The sequence below is a fragment of the Schistocerca americana genome, chromosome 2 (genome assembly GCF_021461395.2).
Source record: "Schistocerca americana isolate TAMUIC-IGC-003095 chromosome 2, iqSchAmer2.1, whole genome shotgun sequence".
In the NCBI taxonomy this organism is placed as follows: Eukaryota; Metazoa; Arthropoda; class Insecta; order Orthoptera; family Acrididae; genus Schistocerca; species Schistocerca americana.
Window position 1 is genome coordinate 1,101,314,604 of NC_060120.1, and position 19,468 is coordinate 1,101,334,071.

General features: G+C 40.5%; 1 protein-coding gene across 1 annotated transcript in view; it reads left to right on the forward strand.

Moving 5' to 3' along the window:
* LOC124594699 (odorant receptor Or2-like) overlaps positions 1–19,468 on the forward strand; it is a 121,408-nt gene that overhangs the window by 54,706 nt on the left and 47,234 nt on the right. The window contains exon 4 of the mRNA XM_047133066.1: positions 5,095–5,194. Within this exon, the coding sequence (XP_046989022.1) occupies positions 5,095–5,194 (100 nt within the window). The remainder of the gene's footprint in view (positions 1–5,094; positions 5,195–19,468) is intronic.

Below are 19,468 nucleotides of genomic sequence, written 5' to 3' on the forward strand. Positions count from 1 at the left end.
GCGGAAGGTGCACGTGCCCGTCGACCTGGGACCGGACCGTAGCGACGCACGGATGCACGCCAAGACCGTAGGATCCTACGCAGTGCCGTAGGGGACCGCACCGCCACTTCCCAGCAAATTAGGGACACTGTTGCTCCTGGGGTATCGGCGAGGACCATTCGCAACCGTCATCATGAAGCTGGGCTACGGTCCCGCACACCGTTAGGCCGTCTTCCGCTCACGCCCCAACATCGTGCAGCCCGCCTCCAGTGGTGTCGCGACAGGCGTGAATGGAGGGACGAATGGAGACGTGTCGTCTTCAGCGATGAGAGTCGCTTCTGCCTTGGTGCCAATGATGGTCGTATGCGTGTTTGGCGCCGTGCAGGTGAGCGCCACAATCAGGACTGCATACGACCGAGGCACACAGGGCCAACACCCGGCATCATGGTGTGGGCAGCGATCTCCTACACTGGCCGTACACCACTGCTGATCGTCGAGGGGACACTGAATAGTGCACGGTACATCCAAACCGTCATCGAACCCATCGTTCTACCATTCCTAGACCGGCAAGGGAACTTGCTGTTCCAACAGGACAATGCACGTCCGCATGTATCCCGTGCCACCCAACGTGCTCTAGAAGGTGTAAGTCAACTACCCTGGCCATCAAGATCTCCGGATCTGTCCCCCATTGAGCATGTTTGGGACTGGATGAAGCGTCGTCTCACGCGGTCTGCACGTCCAGCACGAACGCTGGTCCAACTGAGGCGCCAGGTGGAAATGGCATGGCAAGCCGTTCCACAGGACTACATCCAGCATCTCTACGATCGTCTCCATGGGAGAATAGCAGCCTGCATTGCTGCGAAAGGTGGATATACACTGTACTAGTGCCGACATTGTGCATGCTCTGTTGCCTGTGTCTATGTGCCTGTGGTTCTGTCAGTGTGATCATGTGATGTATCTGACCCCAGGAATGTGTCAATAAAGTTTCCCCTTCCTGGGACAATGAATTCACGGCGTTCTTATTTCAATTTCCAGGAGTGTAGTTTGACTGACTGGTACTGGTTGATGGTTGCGGTTCACTTACCTCAATGATCTTGATATTTTGATTCGGTGGTTGCCACGGCTGCGCATTCATATGCTGCTGCATGTTATTTGACATATTTGTATTGTACGGGGGTTGTACATGATTGTTGTGGCCTAGGCTGCTGCCATTGCTGTTGTGCATAATTCTGTGTTGACCAGATGTGTGGTGGTTGCATGTTTTGCTGATTATTTGAAAAATTACCGTTATTGTAATTGGCGTTAGCTCTAAAATCTCGTTTCCGTTTCTTTGAAAAGTTTCAGTTATTGTTTTGTCCACTATTGTTCTGTGGATGATAATTGTGATTCGGTGCATTACCGTACTGTCCATTTGTGTTCATATTGTGGTTCTGCCATCCTGAATAACTCGGACTATTCCAATGATTTTGATTCCTATTACTATTGTTCTTGTGGTTTCGCCCATTGCCATTACCATTACCATTATTCGACGAATTATTCCCAAAATGGTGTCTGTCCTCTTCGATAACCAAACCTAAAGAATCCAGTACAGATAGAAAATGTTCCACGTTGTCTTCAGGCATGTGAAACAATTTCTCCCTTAGATCACGCGGTAACTTCTCCTTTAATATCTTTAAAACATCACACTCAGGAATTGGTGTGGATAAATATTTCACTTTGTCCAGATACTTTTCGAAATATTTCCGCAAAGTACCGCCTTTTCTATTAAATGGCTCAGGACTATAAACTTCTTTTCTTAATCGTTCTTGTACCCCACGCGACCAATACTTGTTTAGAAACGCTTGTTCAAATTCATCGAAGGAGCTGCATTGTTCAGCTTTCTGTGTCGCGAACAACGCTGGCTCACCTTGAATATGGGTAATGGTAAAGACAATTTTCTCCCTTTCGTTCCAACTTTTTGGCATTATTCCGCGGATCCCTTTGATAGACACAATTGAATGGGGTCCGTTCTTATCATTGGTAAACTTCTGAAAACGTGAATTCTTCACCAAAGCATCCTGAGTCACCAGTGATCGTGTATGGTCCTGATATGTGGATGTTACTCCACGTGTTGGATTGAAATTATTGCCCGTCTGCCCCCTACTTTCAGTTAAAGGCGTTTCATAATGATCAGGGTGTGTTTCTGTGATACTAACACACTCCGGTGAACTGTTATGAGATGTTTGCATACGTGTTTCATTGAGTACTTTCTGCACGTTTTGTAATTCAGTCTGGAGTTCACGAATCTTTGTGTTGTTTTCATGTATCAGTAGTGTTCCTGCTCTTTGTAACATCACAGGTAGTTCCTTCTGTATAACAGTACTAATTTGTTTGTCTTTGTCATTTAGCCATGTGTTGAATGTTGTCACAACGCGTTCTTTTTGTTCTTTGCATTTTTGTTCTATTACGTTTTGATTATCAACCGTAAGGTTTTCTATGCGTGTACTTGTGTTGCGTATTTCTGCTTCCAAGGAAGTGTGTGTTTGTTGTAATTTGTCCACATCCTGGGTTACTTGCTTTACATTCTGTGGCAAGTCATGGTATGTTTGTTGCATACTTGAAATGTTGTTCTGTATAGCAGACAACTGGGCATCTATTTGCTGTCGCAGCTGGCGATCGTGTTCTTTTAACCGGTTTTCAAGCTTTTGATCTACCTCTTTTGAGAACTGTGAAAAGCTTAACTGCGTACGCTCGCCTAATTGACTGATGCGTTCATCCAAGGTCCTAATCCGTTCATCTACTCTGCTAATACGTTTATCTACATTATTATTAATCTCAGTTGCAAGCTGTTTAGCAGTTTCTTGTTCACGCTGTATCTGTGATTGTTCCTGTATTTTAAACATTTGTTCCATTTTCATCATTAAGAGGGAAAATGGATCCATTACTGTTTGTGTTGGCTCTACCGGTGGTAAACCGCCTGTAACTTGTGTTTCATGTGGTTCTGCTTCAGTATGCACTTGAACTACAGTCTGTATTCTGCTTGAGTGTTCAACGGCAGATGGATCTCTGACTTTAATATTAGTGTCCTGCTCTATATCCTCTGTCTGATCTGAAAAAAATATTATCAATTTCTACATCACTAGTTATTCCTTCCTCCTCTGAATGTTCTACAGTTACTTCCTGCGGTGTAGCTTTTCTTACACGTGGCACTGTTTTCACCATGTTTGCAAATGCCGCTGGGATGGAATGGTACAGCAAAAATATCGTGCTTAGGGTCGTCGTAGATTTCCGCTCATTACAGCATGAAACAAATAGAAAAAACACACATTAGCACACACACATAAGCTGGTCCTGTCAATAGGTTGCCACTGAATTGCCCCCTTTGTTTATTGATTGGATAGCCACTGAATTGCTATTTATTTATTTAATGGGATAATAATCATTATTAAAAGGTGGCAATTTTATTTAAGCACCGTTTTTTCTCTTTCGATTGTTGCGAGTCAGCGATAGTGCAATGCTGCTTGCTTTGGAGAATACACATTTTATAAGAATTATTTGGTCCAGGAAACATTTTTGCGATCACGGTTGCGATTTAGACAGTATTTGCGTAATTGTACTGATTAAAAGTTATCGTTTCCGAAAGACGCAGGTTCGATTAAATCTGTGTGCACTTTTGCGCGTATAATGAAAATATTCATAACACGTCGCGTATCAAAAAGAAACATGCGAATCACAACCGTGGTCAAACGAAGAAAATATATGACAACATAAATGTTCTTCGCTGTTATTCAGGACAGCCTCAGATTAGATCTTGCAATATTTAGTTATAGGAAATCACAACGCGTTACACCTTCGAGATATTTGTTTTGAATGAATTGTATTTACCTTCTTTTTCTCTCCTTTTTACATCCTTTATACCTTCACATCGATTAAGGAACTTTTCCTTCTCTACCGACCAGTACGAGAACAAAATTCAGACTCAACAAAATGTCTTACATCGAATTATTACATGCTTAACCCTTAACAATCATATATAGTTTCGTAGTACAAACAATGCTAATTTATTCCGTGCACTAGAAAGTCTTTGATACACTGAGCACAAAAATGAAAATAATAAAATTATAATTACATTTTTAATATCATGAATACTTCTTTAAATCATGAAAATAAGGTTTGATATCGTCGTAGTATTAATTTTCATCGTTGTAGCACTACACGCAGTTTAACCTCACATTTTTGTGCATGAACCTTAATTAATTACTCTCAATAAAAGGATTGACACAAGAACACTCCACGTTATACAGTATGGCGAACAAGAACACCTTAACCAGATCTTGGTGGATTGCAATAGTTCTGGTTTCTACTGCTTCAGCTGTTGTGGCTGTGACGGTACTTAATTGAACCGCAGATCTAATAGATTTGGAAGAAGTCAACACCTCTGTGTCCTGGTCCAACATTTCCGCTAGTCCACAGCACGCATTCATTGCCCTCTTGGAAAAACGAAAATACACAAGTTTAATAAATAAGATATTAATAACAATATTAACATTAAAGGATGGACAATTACCTATACTTCTTATTAATATGACCAGAAGGCAATCTCTACTACTTGGATTTCATGATGATCCTTTAACAGCAAATGTCGAAAGACGAAAACGATGCAATTGTAATAATAAAAGAAATGTGGAGGGAGGGGGAACCATGATTCATATTGGCCCAGAGAAGTGGGACCTTATTATCTGGTGCAGAGCCGGCACAGTGCTTCAGTGACCTCATCACATATTGGGAGAGGTGATGACCTCGTATTTCCATTGCCGTTCATTAGCCGTCATTTGCAATGGCCAATAGGCAGCAGCAGTGGTGGCAGGGACGGCACACGAGTTACATGATGCAGTTCCATGAGGTGTGGGAATTCCTCAGGCGAACACGGATGACCTTGAGGAGAAAAGGCCCCCAATTGCTCTTTGTTACCGGTGATGACCTTGAATCTGCACTTGTACCCACGCTATATATCAGTGACTTTGAAATCTCAGGTAGAACCTGCACTGCATTTTAATGAAGTTTAAGTGTTCGGTAGAACCCGCACTGTTACTCTCCTCCTCAGAAGTGAGTCTCATGGTCTGGTATGTGCTGCAGGTTCCTGCAAGACCTGGAGGCCGCTATGAGCACCATGGTGCTGGTGCAGCTCTCAACCACCATGGTCGGCCTCTGCATGACTCTCTACCAGCAGATACAGGTGAGCAGGCCTACTCCTTAAGTAAGTACCTTTCTTATTTCAAACAAACATGAATGCAGTTTTCAAAATAATTTTTGTTTGCTAGACAAAACTTACAGGAAGACCGATCATAGTGGGAACTGCCTAACTCACGTGACCAGATATACATATAGCCACGTTCGAGCTGAGAGTAGTGTGCATCATTACCTCGTAGTTTGAGCATAGGAAGTGCTACCAGAAAACATCTTCGCAGTCATTAAATTTGTTTGTAATCACGAGGAGAAAATACGGATAGCGCAGGTACAGAATACGGTGGAAGACGGAAATATTATGTTGTAGTTGAGAAACTGACAGGTGTGCAAGGGAGGGTACGATGACGAGTTATCTACCGCAGAGAACAAGAGGCAGAGTGACCACAATAACATATTCGTTCACAATATGAGCAAATGTGGTACTCGATACCAATTTCTGCAATTTTGAGAACAAGACAAAGAAACAGCTTCTATGAAAAAACTTCGCAGCTGTTGGCGCACAGAACTGGACTTCAAAGTTAGAAAAAATTGGATGTTGATATACCTATGGGGTATGTTATTCAAAGGTACAAGAATAAACGAATCATCATCTGCAAATGAGAGAACATAGTCACAAAAGGGTGTACGACATTACATTAGAGTTTGACGAAAAAAATAAAGCATCAGCGGGGCAGTGAGATGATTCGTATACATTACACTGTAAACAAATGTTCGCAAAGTAACAGTATGTGAGGGGCATTAGTGGGTAAAAGTTCCAGTTAACATATGATTGTTATGTATGAATGTCGTTTCAGGCTCACTTCCCGTATATGACTGCAAAAGCAAACTTCAAAGTATCATTCAGAGATAGACCGGAAAACTTTTTTTAAAAAATATGTGGACACCTAGATTATTTTGGGATTAACCTGTAGAAGCACAACCATTGCCGATAAAGTATATGAGAACACGCAAAAGAGTAAACCACCTTGCTGTAGTTCGTTAAAAACTGAAATATTCTTGGCTGCCCAGTACGCACAGGCATAATGAGCTAGAGTTAAGGAAAGCTGGACTTTTGGCTTTAATTAAGGAGCACCAAACTTTTCATGTTTACTCCATTGACAAAGATCTTAGTATTAAACTAAAGTAAATTCCGCCCGAATACGTGTTGGAAAGCCCAACGGTACCGACCGGCCGCCGTGTCATCCTCGACACAGCTACAGCAGTGTACGACTATAGTACCTATTGTTCCTAGGTCTGTCCTATCATTTGAGTGGATATTAGTGGATCGCAATTAATCATCTCGCACGTTCCAAACTTAGGTATAATAGTGCAGGAACCACAGGGCTTCAAGAGAAGGTTTCGTAGCCTCTCTGACTCCAACTTTTCCAACAAACTGGTATTCGGTAAGTATTCGCCGACCATGGTTCTTCCTGTGTCTCTGCGTCTCTGCTGTAGGTTCGTGGCTGAAGCTGTGGGTTCCTCTGAATATTGCTGCGCATCCCCTAAGTGAAATAGCGTGGAGTGATCTGCCATCTCCCTCTCCCATCCTCCCCCCATCCCCCTCCCCCGACCATCCATGATCTGGTTCGTGTTTGGGAATTTTACGAGTGCATAACATCGAGCACCTAGGAGGGCCTCATACGACTATTTTGGATGCCCCCATGTTGCGACTGCGCTTTACGGGGCAGCTGTGCACAGCTGTTTCTCTTGATGGGAACAAATGGCTCCATACCATAAGCGAGAGTGGAAATACTGTACGTAGAGACTAGCACGCAGTCATATTGCCCCTGTCACTTTCTGCAAACCTAACATCCCTTCTTTGTGGGACAGGTTCTGGGTAGACATGTTTACCTCTCCAGTCCTAGATCTCGTCAGCGCAGTAAGCGTCCCATGAAGAAGCAATCTGAACTTCACCGATGTCAGTGATGAAGACGATGCTGAAATCTTTGACTACTGATTTGTCTAAACTGATTTCTCTACAGGTAGAACCGTGTGGTCAGTCTGGTCACCTTATCAATCTACTTCCGCACTTGTCGGTCCACAGTCTATATGTACATGAAATTTATCTGGTGTTAAAGCATGATTGGTGGTGATCAGACGATAGGAGATTCCAATCATACTGTCTGTCAGAGTTTGACTGCAACTTCAGAAACTAGTTGTTCAGAACGCTGACTGAGGTCTGTTGTGAAATTAAGTTGATCTTTCCTTTAAACAAAGCTCATGAGTGTTTGACGAATACGATTTCTCTCTCCAATACTCTTTATGATGATGCCAGACCATAGGTCGTGTGTACCTTCGCCAAGTTCAAAAAAGATTATTGTTTTCATTCTACCACACACACTCCAAGATTGAGACACAATTTATCTACCTAAACGTTTTACATAAATCCGACCTCGATGAAAAATATTTTGTCACTTCAGGTAGACAACAACACAGTTAGTAGCTAATCTCACGTATCACAGTGATATTATAAACATATTGGTTCCCTTCCATCTGGCCAAATGAGTGGATGAATGGAAACATTCGGGAAAATTAACGTATTAACATATACACCCTGCCAGTTAGCTGCTTAGGTTTTCGTCTGTCATATTCAAGTCAATGTGGAAGGTGCCAGTTGCACATATGTTGTAGGTACTTAGTAAATACTGAAACGTCCCCTTTGAACAATTTATACAGGACTGTGCTTAAACTGACACACAATATTTTGTTAGCGCAACGCAATCTGACTTTCAAAATTCCCTACAAAAGAATGGCCCTGACTAACATTAAACTATACCTTTCACAAATCACTTACCTCACAAAAATCTTCGCTGCTCAAGCTACTGCAATACAGCCAGCGCCACTACTGCCAGCTAAATAAAAGATTCAAACTATGGAAGGCACTAACTACTGATAGGGATAGTTAGCAAATGAAAGATATTAATAGAGAACAAACAATGTATTTACCTTAATATCATCACAAGCCATAATATATATATCAGTTCATGACAAATTACAAAACTCCGCCATCTCTCTCCCCACATCCACCACTGCTGGCGGCTCACCTCCAACTGCGCAACGCTACGCGCTGTTCACAGCCAGCTGCCTAACACTACAATGGCGAGTATTACAACAATGCAAAGCAGCCACAGACTGCACACAGCACAGCCAGTGATTTTCACACAGAGGTGGCGTTACCAATAAAAAAACCTAAACAGCCTACTTACATAGAGAAAACATAAACAGCCTACTTACATAGCCCCCATGCTCCCCACAAAAATTTTTACAAATGGTGTTGGGCACTGGCCAATACAGATTTGACAAAAATTTTTCACAATTACAGTAACAAAGATATAAAATGCACACACTTATTAATATTATGTTGGTCAAAAGATCAAAATTTCTCACAGTCCATAAAGACAGTCCACATTGTTCATCACAGTAAAAATGCAGAGTTTTTCTCAAAGTCCAAGCAGTAAAAGAAAATGCACATAGAAGTAGTGGATTTCCATGCAGTCTTGAAGAAGTAGTGTTGACCTTCCAACGGAAAGACAGTGCTGACTCTCGACATGCAGACAGGTAATGGGCCACAACAGAGCAAACCCACAGCAGAGTCATTCGAAGTTTGGAAGAATATTGGTAGGTAGGTCATCACAGAGCAGACCCACTGGAGTCCTGGTAGAGATTGTGGTATTGGTGGGCCACCAGAGGTGCAGACCCACTGCAGTCCTTGTAGAAATAATGGCGTTGGTAGGTCATCATAGATGCAGACCCACTGTAGTCCTTGTAGAGATAATGGTATTGGTGGCCCACCAGAGGTGCAGACCCACTGTAGTCCTGGTAGAGACGGCCAGCAGCCATCCGTTGCGACTGTGCAGGTGCACAATCACCATCGAAGATTCTTGCAGAGAATATAGCAAGTTCATAAACCACCACTTGTGCACTCAGAAAGTTTTTCTTTTAATTGTCCTTAGAACCAGCAATGCTGTTATCCAGTCCCTTGCTGAATTACCAACACACGTGCAAACACTAACAGTCCCAACTTCTCACATATTGTCCATATACTATGACCAACAGAAACGTGTGCAGTGAAATGTAACTTACAAGTTAATAATAAGATGATCTGGTGTCAATTACAATTTTATAAATTTACAACATGAAAATACAATTACAAAGGTACAAAATACATCATTAAAGAACATAATAATACGGATAACATTTGTAGTACAGGCTTTACAAAAGAATAGAAATAAACATATACATCAGTGGAATTATGACATGAGTACATACATAAAGGATCACAATAACTTTCGAAACATCAACTTCACACATGAGCATTAAACAGAACGGAATTAACAATATCTAACATCTTTACAAAGTAAATAACATATTATTAATGCCAATTATATTCGAGGATAACAGTATTCCTCATCATAGTGAATGTAGCTTAATATTAAAAGAGAAAAAAATTCTATGAAACTGTACACAGAGACAGGAAGAAAACAAATACACAAGGGTACACAAACATATAGTGGGATAACACAAAAGGGAAAGGACAGGGTTCATTTTCAGTGTAACATGTGGTACTGCAGTCCAACCCAAAACTTCATATATCTTTCCTCTTATTTCATCCTTTGTTTCCACCCAAAAAATTCTATCTAAGCATGCTTTCTGTATTTATATGTTCATACATTTCTTACCTCAACATTTATTTCCAAGAAAATCCTACCTAAACCTGTTTTCTCAATGCATTTCTTTACCTATTCTCCATAGTCAGTTTCTTATATAGTCTACCCCCTCTTAAGCTAACTTAAATCTACTGAGCTCAGATGCTAAACTAAGGAACGAGGCAATGCAGCATCACATAACAAATTAACACAAGCAGCAATGACAAAAAATACAGATTGGCAAAGCTAGCAGCATAAATGAGCAAAAGTCAAATTCAATAACACTATGCCTGGCAAACAGCAGCAACTTATACCTAAACATGACATAGCGCAAGCAGAAAAAATATTACACTAAAATGGCCATGTCTAATACCTATGTCACATCTTAACATTAGAGTGATGCATCACAATTTATTCTACAAAAGAAATTACCAAGTACTTGAAAAGAAAATTATAGATGCAGTTACTGGTATTAGTCCCTTCTTATTGTTCTCTCCATTCCAAGTGCTCCTTTTTTAAAGAATGTGGATCATAAAATAATTATTTAATAGATCTGTTGACAGAAAGTGTTCACATTAGCAAATGCATTTCATTTTATAAAAGCAATGCTGCAACACAGCTGGAAACCAGATATCAAATGAAATAAGCAACTATGAAAAGCAAAGCATAAAAATATCATTCAGTAGTCATGTGACATTTCATAAGTTAGTAGAAATTCTCTCAACTCTCATAGAAAGACGCTTGTCATAATCAGGTGTGCAGATGTACGAATATTTCCCATCAATTCATAAGCATTTCAGTAATTAGCACAAAGTGCGAGTAATCATATGTTTTCAAGTAACGAGAGTGTCGCATTAGCGATGAAAGGCACACCCTAATGGCTTGTTCTCCAGGTGTTTGACACGTCCCACGTCCCCTTTTTTTTTCTACCTGTGCCGCTGAAAAGGGCTCGCAATAATGGCTTTTTCTCCAGGCGTCTGACACAGCTGGGTGCCCGCGACGCATTACGTGCAGGTGGTCACTTAACTTTCGTACGGAAGTATTTACGACAGGAGATTCTGCTACCGTTGCAGTCTCATTTAAAAATATTTCACAGGTCAAGAATTAGCGTTGCAAATCTGTAGAAACAAAATCCTATAAATATAAGTGTCCAAAAAAAAAATATTCGTCAGCATTGTGATACAGTCACACATTTCATAACTCTTAAAGTACGTTTCTTGGTTTCCAACATCCTTTTCATAAATCAGAGTCCCTAAACACTACTCATTATTCCTTACCTCATTATACATATACATATTCGTCGACACTTCTTCAATATTTCATCGTGAGAAATACGTAGCATAATAAACATTCCTCAACAACATAATACACATCGTCGTCGTAATAATAACATCATAACACCTCAGTCAAATCTCAAAATCGTCGTAACTTCCTCCAATAATTTCTGAGCCTAAAAAAATTCTCTGCTCATTTCAATAGTGTCATCTACCTCAAACGTACTTTAAAATCATGCTCCCTTACGAAATACGTCATTCAAAGCTCTCATAGTATCACAATGATTCCGAAAAATATGAGCGTTTCTCAAAGTACAGACAAAATACAGTTTCATAAGTGTGAAGTTACCCAACTGTGTATTGCGTAAACATGTGTCACTGATGTAGTAAAAAGAATGTTTGTTTCTCTGTCAAATAATCAGATAGCTGTGTAATTCTGTGTTAGAGAAATATGGTACCGATGTGTAAAGTTGTATAAGCAAATACCATATCAGCTAGGGTTCCTTGTGGTTGCCACACACATGGTACACAAAGTAAGCGTGTACCCCCCTGAGGATTTATGCAATTATACCCTCAGGTGTTACAGATTACAGCAATGAAATGAAATGTATCACTGAAAACCTTTGTATCATTGTACTTCAAATATCTTTAAAAATAAATATTTTAAGTACAAAATTAATCACTCAAATGCGTGTCCTGTAGCGCTAAATGTGCGTCTTGTTGTAAGATAATTCTGTGGAAGTGTCGTAATTATCGTCCTCCGAAAGTTAAGTTCTGCAGAAGTCAATGTACTTACCTCATAATACACAAAAGTGAAATGCTTTGCGTATAAATGTCTTAGTTATTACGCTTATTGCCGTGATGAGGAAAGTACTGTGCTGTAACGTATTGTTGTGCTACGGAAAAGGCAATCTCATTGTAGCTATACCACAAAAGTTACTACTAAAACATGTTTTACTTTCCAGAATAAAACAGAAAACTGTGCAGATATAAAACAGATACACCGCAAAAGCAACATTGTAAATTGTCACTCATTAGTAGCGTCGTGATAAAAATCGTGTAGCTGTCACATACACTAACCTCTGTGTCATCTGGTATCTCTCAGAAAGTACTTTAAATCCGGAATGTATTTTCAAGTAAACCAAAATGTTGCATTAAAATCTCATTAGCAGTACTGGTAAATGTTCTAATCATACAACTAACAAGCAAGAATGTACACACACAATTACACTGTGTCGTCTGTTCGCAATAACAATGCATTCGTAATTTCTGTTTAAATAATTTCTCTTGGTTCTTGGCTGGATATTGAACTTCAAACATTGTTGCATGGTAACAGTTTCTAAAGCATACTAGTAATGTAAAGTGAAAAGTTTTATAGCAAAGACAAAGTTAAAAAGCAGATTATCTTTCAATAAACGGTTTTACATGTGAAATATGGTGTAAACCTTTACTCTTCCTTGTACGTAGAATTTCAACTTGAATGCAATTATCATGCGGTATTCGTCCGTAAAGAATACTGGAATCTTGCTCAAGGTTAGCGTCAATGTTATTTTTCTCTGAGCCAGCCGGCGCACGCGGCTGCCTGCGGTGTGAGTCATTGTCTGTCTCTTTGTTGCCGCGCGTCGTTACTGGGATTAGGAGGCCTAACTTCCACAAATTCACCTCCTCGAGAGGGCCCAGCTCTGTTTAAAGCTCGCCAGTTCTGATGGAATTCAGGTCTGTCGTTATGTCGGTAGTTTACATAGTTTCTTGTTTGTCGGTCACATGGTGGAGAATTTCTCCCTGAATCGTAACTGCGCGCTGGTCCGTTGCGTCTAAAGTTATTCTGTCTCCCTTGATAGTATTTATTTTGGTTCCCATATTGTCTGTTTCTCTTATTGTCTCTGTGATAGTCATTACCACGGAGAGGTGATCTTTCCCTGTAGTTATTACTACTCTGCCAACGGTTGTCATACGGGTGGTGTCTGTTTTGGTCACGATTTGTGTTGTGAGAATAGCCTTGTCGTGTCAAGTTATTACTTCTTTCATCGCGGAATTGCGACGGATGTGACCTGTAATTGTTGTGTTCCTGGTTTCGCGTTCCGCGATTGTCAGTGTCAATTTCTAATTCTTGTAACAGTCCCTGAAATGCTTCAATGTCGTCTTTGCAACGTCCTGCCAAAATAATATGTCGTAAATGTTCAGGCAGTTTGATTAAGCAAATGCGGATGAGTTCTGAGGGGCTGTATGGGTTTGAAAGATACTGATTCTTATGCAACATGTCTTCAAAATATTTCATAAGACTGGAAAATTCAGATTGTTCGAAACGTTTCATCATTATGATGCTATGTTTTACACGGTCTTGTGTGGCTTGAGACCAATATGCTGAGAGGAAGGCATGGTAAAACTCTCCTTCACTGTGGCAATCGTGAATTACCGATCGCATTCTTACAGCTGGTTCATTCTCCAAGTAGCCACACATAAATTCTAATCTGTGTTCCAACGACCAGTTGGGAGGAAAACAATGAGAGAATTGATGGAGCCATGCTTGTGGATGAATGTCGTTGCCAGAATTCTTAAATGTTTTGAATTTACGTGTAGTAATGAACAGCTTATAGTCAAAATCATCATGTCGGCGAGTAGCATATCGGTCATTGTTACGTCGTGTCGGCGGTTCCATATCGAAATTCGGTGCACATTGCCAGTTTCTTTCATAACTTACGAAATGCCCTGTGTTATTATTTTGCGTCTTTTCCGTATTTCTAAGTCCCTCTTCCCGTGTTGGAGCGCGAGTGTCCTCTGAAATACGTAATTCTTGTATTACCTGTGTCAGCTGATCTTGTACTTCCCGGATTTCTCTTTGGTGTTGTGTATTAATTTGATTCTGATTTTGTTTGAATTTTCTTATTTGTTCATACTCTTCTGTGTCAGTGAAGGCTACGGGTCTTGTGTCATTCAGATCATCATCTACCTTTGTAGATAAGTTAGTGACCTGATCCGAAAGTTCGGCTACTTTCTCCGATAGTGTACTTATTTCTTCAGTGTGTTTTTCTGAACCAAGTTTCAGAGTATCTACTGTGTCCTTAAAGTTTTCCTGAGTTTTTGCAAGTTGCGTAACCGAATCGGTAGATGCAACTGAGTCAAATTTAGCTTGCAAGGTCTCATGATTTTGATGAACAATAATTTGCAGTTCTTTTATGGCTGCTTCGTGATTCTGTAATGCATTTTCATGCCGCGAAAAAATAGGTTGAAAATGCTCACAAATTTGTGTTTTTACGTCATTACAGACTTTTTGACATTTCGATTCAATGTTATGTAACTCAGTAGTTAAATCTTCACGTGTTTGTTCAAGTGTTTGTTCCAATGAGTCTAACTTTTTAAGATTTTGTTCCACTGTGTCTAACTTTTTGAGATTTTGTTCCACTGTGTCTAACTGTTGCTGTGTTTGTCTCTGATTTTGTTCCATTTGTTGCATTAATTGCAATAATAATGTATTAGTGTCTGGAATCTGTTTCTCTACGCTTTTCGGCAGTGCATTTGCACCGACAACATTCACATTTTGACAAGCAGAAAATGTGTCTTGACTTATTTGAGAAAACGGTGATGACCCAAAACCTGAATCTACAGTATTTGCGAAATTGTGTCCTGTCATTTCGGATTCCTGAGGCGAGCTGTTGCCGACCGATCGATCGATAATGCGTCCCTCTTCACTAATTGTTTCACTGTCCACGCCATTGTTTGCCGCCTGCTCCATTTCCCTATGAACAGTTACCAAATTACTACTTTGAACATCAGTTAATTCATTACTCGGTGGCGCTAACACACTGCTTTCATTTTCACTGTCATTTCTCAGTTTACTTTGGAGCCTAGTATTACGTTTTTCACACGCCATTATTGTCACAGTATTTCACACGACAACACAGAAAAACACAATTTGAAGATCAAAAATAAGAGAACACATTAACATAGCACTGAAAATAATATCTAGTTAATTGCAAGCGCAGCTGCGAAATACTTGGTGCAAATCTACATGCATGCCACAACTGTTTTACTGTACAACAATGAAAAACTACAACTACAAAGGAAATTCTCTCTATGATTACGCGCTACCAATAAACAAAATCTACACTAATTACACAAACTACAACAAAAATCAGAAGATTCCAGTGAGGTATCCTAGGCTAAGGGTCGCCATATGAAACGTCCCCTTTGAACAATTTATACAGGACTGTGCTTAAACTGACACACAATATTTTGTTAGCGCAACGCAATCTGACTTTCAAAATTCCCTACAAAAGAATGGCCCTGACTAACATTAAACTATACCTTTCACAAATCACTTACCTCACAAAAATCTTCGCTGCTCAAGCTACTGCAATACAGCCAGCGCCACTACTGCCAGCTAAATAAAAGATTCAAACTATGGAAGGCACTAACTACTGATAGGGATAGTTAGCAAATGAAAGATATTAATAGAGAACAAACAATGTATTTACCTTAATATCATCACAAGCCATAATATATATATCAGTTCATGACAAATTACAAAACTCCGCCATCTCTCTCCCCACATCCACCACTGCTGGCGGCTCACCTCCAACTGCGCAACGCTACGCGCTGTTCACAGCCAGCTGCCTAACACTACAATGGCGAGTATTACAACAATGCAAAGCAGCCACAGACTGCACACAGCACAGCCAGTGATTTTCACACAGAGGTGGCGTTACCAATAAAAAAACCTAAACAGCCTACTTACATAGAGAAAACATAAACAGCCTACTTACAATACATAGATATTTATACGCCTCTATACCGGTCGTATCCAGACTGTTAATTGCAGTAAGCATAAAACAGGGTCGTAAACTGTACTAAATGCTGTCTCTGAAAGTTTTAGTTCAGGGGCTAAGAACATGCATGAACTCTTTACTATAAACAATCCTGAGCAAATAGGGAGCATACAGGGGTTAGCGACAACAAGGTCGTTGTAGGGAGACTGAATACCGTAATATCTACAGCCACCAAAACCAAACGCATTTTAGATTTATTTAAAAAATCGGATAAAAATTCGCTTGAGTTCTTCCTAAGAGACATTCTCCACTCCTCCCAAGATATGTAAGCGTAACCCAGATGTAGCTTTACTTCAAAGATGTAGTGCCGATGGCTTATTGACAGATTTATATCGAAAAAACGTGTGAGAGACGGAACTGATTTCCCACGGTACACAAAACAGCACGGAACACTGAAACAACCAAAAAACTTACCAACTTGGAAAGAACATAAAATCTGCAGGATTGGCGATGTGTTACTGAAGCTAGAAAATTAGCGCGAAATTCAGTGCGAAATGCTTTTAATAGTTTCCACACCGAAACTCTCCAAATCCAAAGAGGCTGTGCGGCTATGTAAAGTAGACCAGTAGCAAAACACAAGCATTTCTTTCACTGTCCGATAGCAATGGTGTTGGTAGCGATGACTGCGCAGCTGAAGTGGAGAACTAAGCACGGTTTTCTGAAGGTCCTTCACCAAAGGGGCGAAGTAATTATTCCAGAATTCGAATGTGCGAACATGAGCAACATAGTAGTAGATGTATTCGGTGTAGCGATGCAACTTAAATCACTTAATAATGGCAAATCTTCCGCTTATTATTGTACACTACTTACGCTGCTCTCAGAATATCCTGATACAATAGCTCCATGCTTAACTGTTACATACAACCGCTCGCCCAACAAAAGAAACATGCCTACATTACATACTGGAAAGTTGCACGGGATACTACAGTACTCAAGAAAGGGAATAAGAGTTATCCGCTGAACTGAAGACCCATATCACTGACTTCGATATGCAGTAGGGTGTTCGAACATTATGAACTACTTCGAAGACAATGACCCATTGATACATAGCACGAATTCAGAAAATATTGTTCTTGTGGAACACAGCTGGTTCCTTATTCACACGAATAACTGACTGATATCGACAGGAGATCTCAGATTGGTTCAATATTTCTAGATTTCCGAAAAGCTTTCGGCACTGTTCCTCACAAGCGGTCCCTTATAAGGGTGAGTGCCTACGGAGTATCGTCTCATTCTGCTACAGGATTCGTGATTAGCTGTCAGAAAGCCCCGAAAGTCAACGGGTAAAACAGAAGTGATACTCTGGGTTCCACCTACTGTTCTTAATCAATATAAACGATTTACAAGACATCTGAGCAGGCCTTCTAGATTGTCTGCGGATGATGCTGTAGTTTACTGTCTAACAAAGTCATCAGAATATCAAAACCAATTGCAGTACAATTTAGACAAAATATCCGTATGATTGAAAAGTGGAAATTGATCCTAATTCATGGAAAGTGTGAGGTCATCAACTTGAGCACTACCAGGAATCCACTAAATTTTGGTTACGCTGTAAATCAAACAATTCTAAAGCCTGCTAGTGCAGCTTAATTATATAGGGATTGTAACAACGAACAGGTTAATCTGAAACGAGCACATAGTCGCTATTGTGCTGAGGTGAACGAAGGACTGCGTTTTATTTGCAGAAGATGCGACAGGTCTGCTAAAGAAACTGCCAACACTGCACTTGTCTGTTCTCTTCTGGAGTACTGCTGCGGGGTATAGAAGACCAAGAACGAAGCGCGAATTAAGAAGGGTGTAAGACAGGGATGTAGTCTTTCGCCCCTACTGTCCAAACTATACACCGGAGAAGCAATGAAGGAAATAAAAGAAAGATTCAAGAGTGGAATTAAAATTCAGGGTGAAAGGATATCAATGAGGAGTTGTTGTCGACATTGCTATCCTAAGTAAAGTGAAGAAGAATTATAGAATCTGCTGAATGGAATGAACACTGCATTGAGTACAGAATATGAACTGAGAGTAAGGAAGTAGTAGAAATGAAAACAGTGAGAAACTTAACATCATAAGTGGTGATCACGAAGTAGATCAAGTTAAGAAATTCTGCTACCAAGGCAGAAAAATACCCCATGGCGGACGGAGCAAGGAGGACATCAAAACAGTCTAGTATTGGTGAAAAGGGCATTCCTGGGCAAGAGAAGTCTACTAGCATCAAACATACGTCTTAATCTGAGGAAGAAATTTCTGAGAATTTACTTTTGGATCCCAGAATTGTATGGTAGTGAAACTTGGACAGTGGGAAAACCGATGGTACTAAAGTGCACGTCATTTATGTTGGCGGCCGAGTTTAGGTTCGTTCTGCGCATCTGACGTCACAAAGCACAGTCAGCCAATGAATAGAGAACGACGTTGCCATATCTCGACTGCTGTGCAGAGCATGAACGAGTGTCTTCAGTTTTAGAAACGTTCAGTCATAAATAAAGTAATAGAACAAAAGCAATGTCTTGATAGCAGACTTTCTTTTATAGAAAGTTTGGAAAAAGCATTCTTTATACCAATTGCTTTATATTCTATTAATTAATTAAACCAAACAAGCAATAAGACTCTTAATTCAGGCGATAGCAAGGAAAGGTGTTTCTATCAATCTCACGAACCGTTTTTTCGCAATAAAGAACAACGGTAATTGTTTATTTCCTATCGTACTTCGACGAAGCGTGAGTAATTCATAGTCATATCAACAGTGTTTGTCAGTATTTTGCGTGACGTGTTACAGTCCTCATGGCGGACTATAATCAGATGAGCTGCGTTAGCGTAACGGTTAAGGTGTTGGGCTTATACATGAAAGGTTATGAGTTCAAACCTTGTGTGGTGCTTAACATTTTCATTATTTAAAAACAATATCGAAGTGCCTTACTTCACGAATTATATTCGTTCGAATGCAATTTTTTGAAACTTCTAGTGCTTTGTCTCTTCATTAACCCTTTCCCTGCTGCAGACACGTGCTCCCCGCATTCCGCGCTGTGCGCGATTTTGTCATCACTGCACTGCTCGCCGGTGCAGAAACATGGTGTTCTCGCTGCTTTGACACACTTATCATGCGATTTCACAAAAAGTATTTGGCCCAAAAGTTTGATTTTTACACGTCTTCTTGACTGATACTGTGGTGTCACCGCCAGACACCACACTTGCTAGGTGGTAGCTTTAAATCGGCCGCGGTCCATTAGTACATGTCGGACCCGCGTGTCGCCACTGTGTGATCGCAGACCGAGCGCCACCACAAGGCAGGTCTCGAGATACGGACTAGCACTCGCCCCAGTTGTACGGACGACTTTGCTAACGACTACATGGACGAAGCATTGCTCATTAGCCGAGCCAATAGTTAGAATAGCCTTCAGCTAAGTCAATGGCTACGACCTAGCAAGGCGCCATTAGTAACATTGCATGTATCTAAAGAGTCTCACTTGTATCGCCACAATCTCCAGATGTACCACAAGGATGGATTAAAGTTAAGTATTCCAGCAGCTACGTACTTTTCTTTATA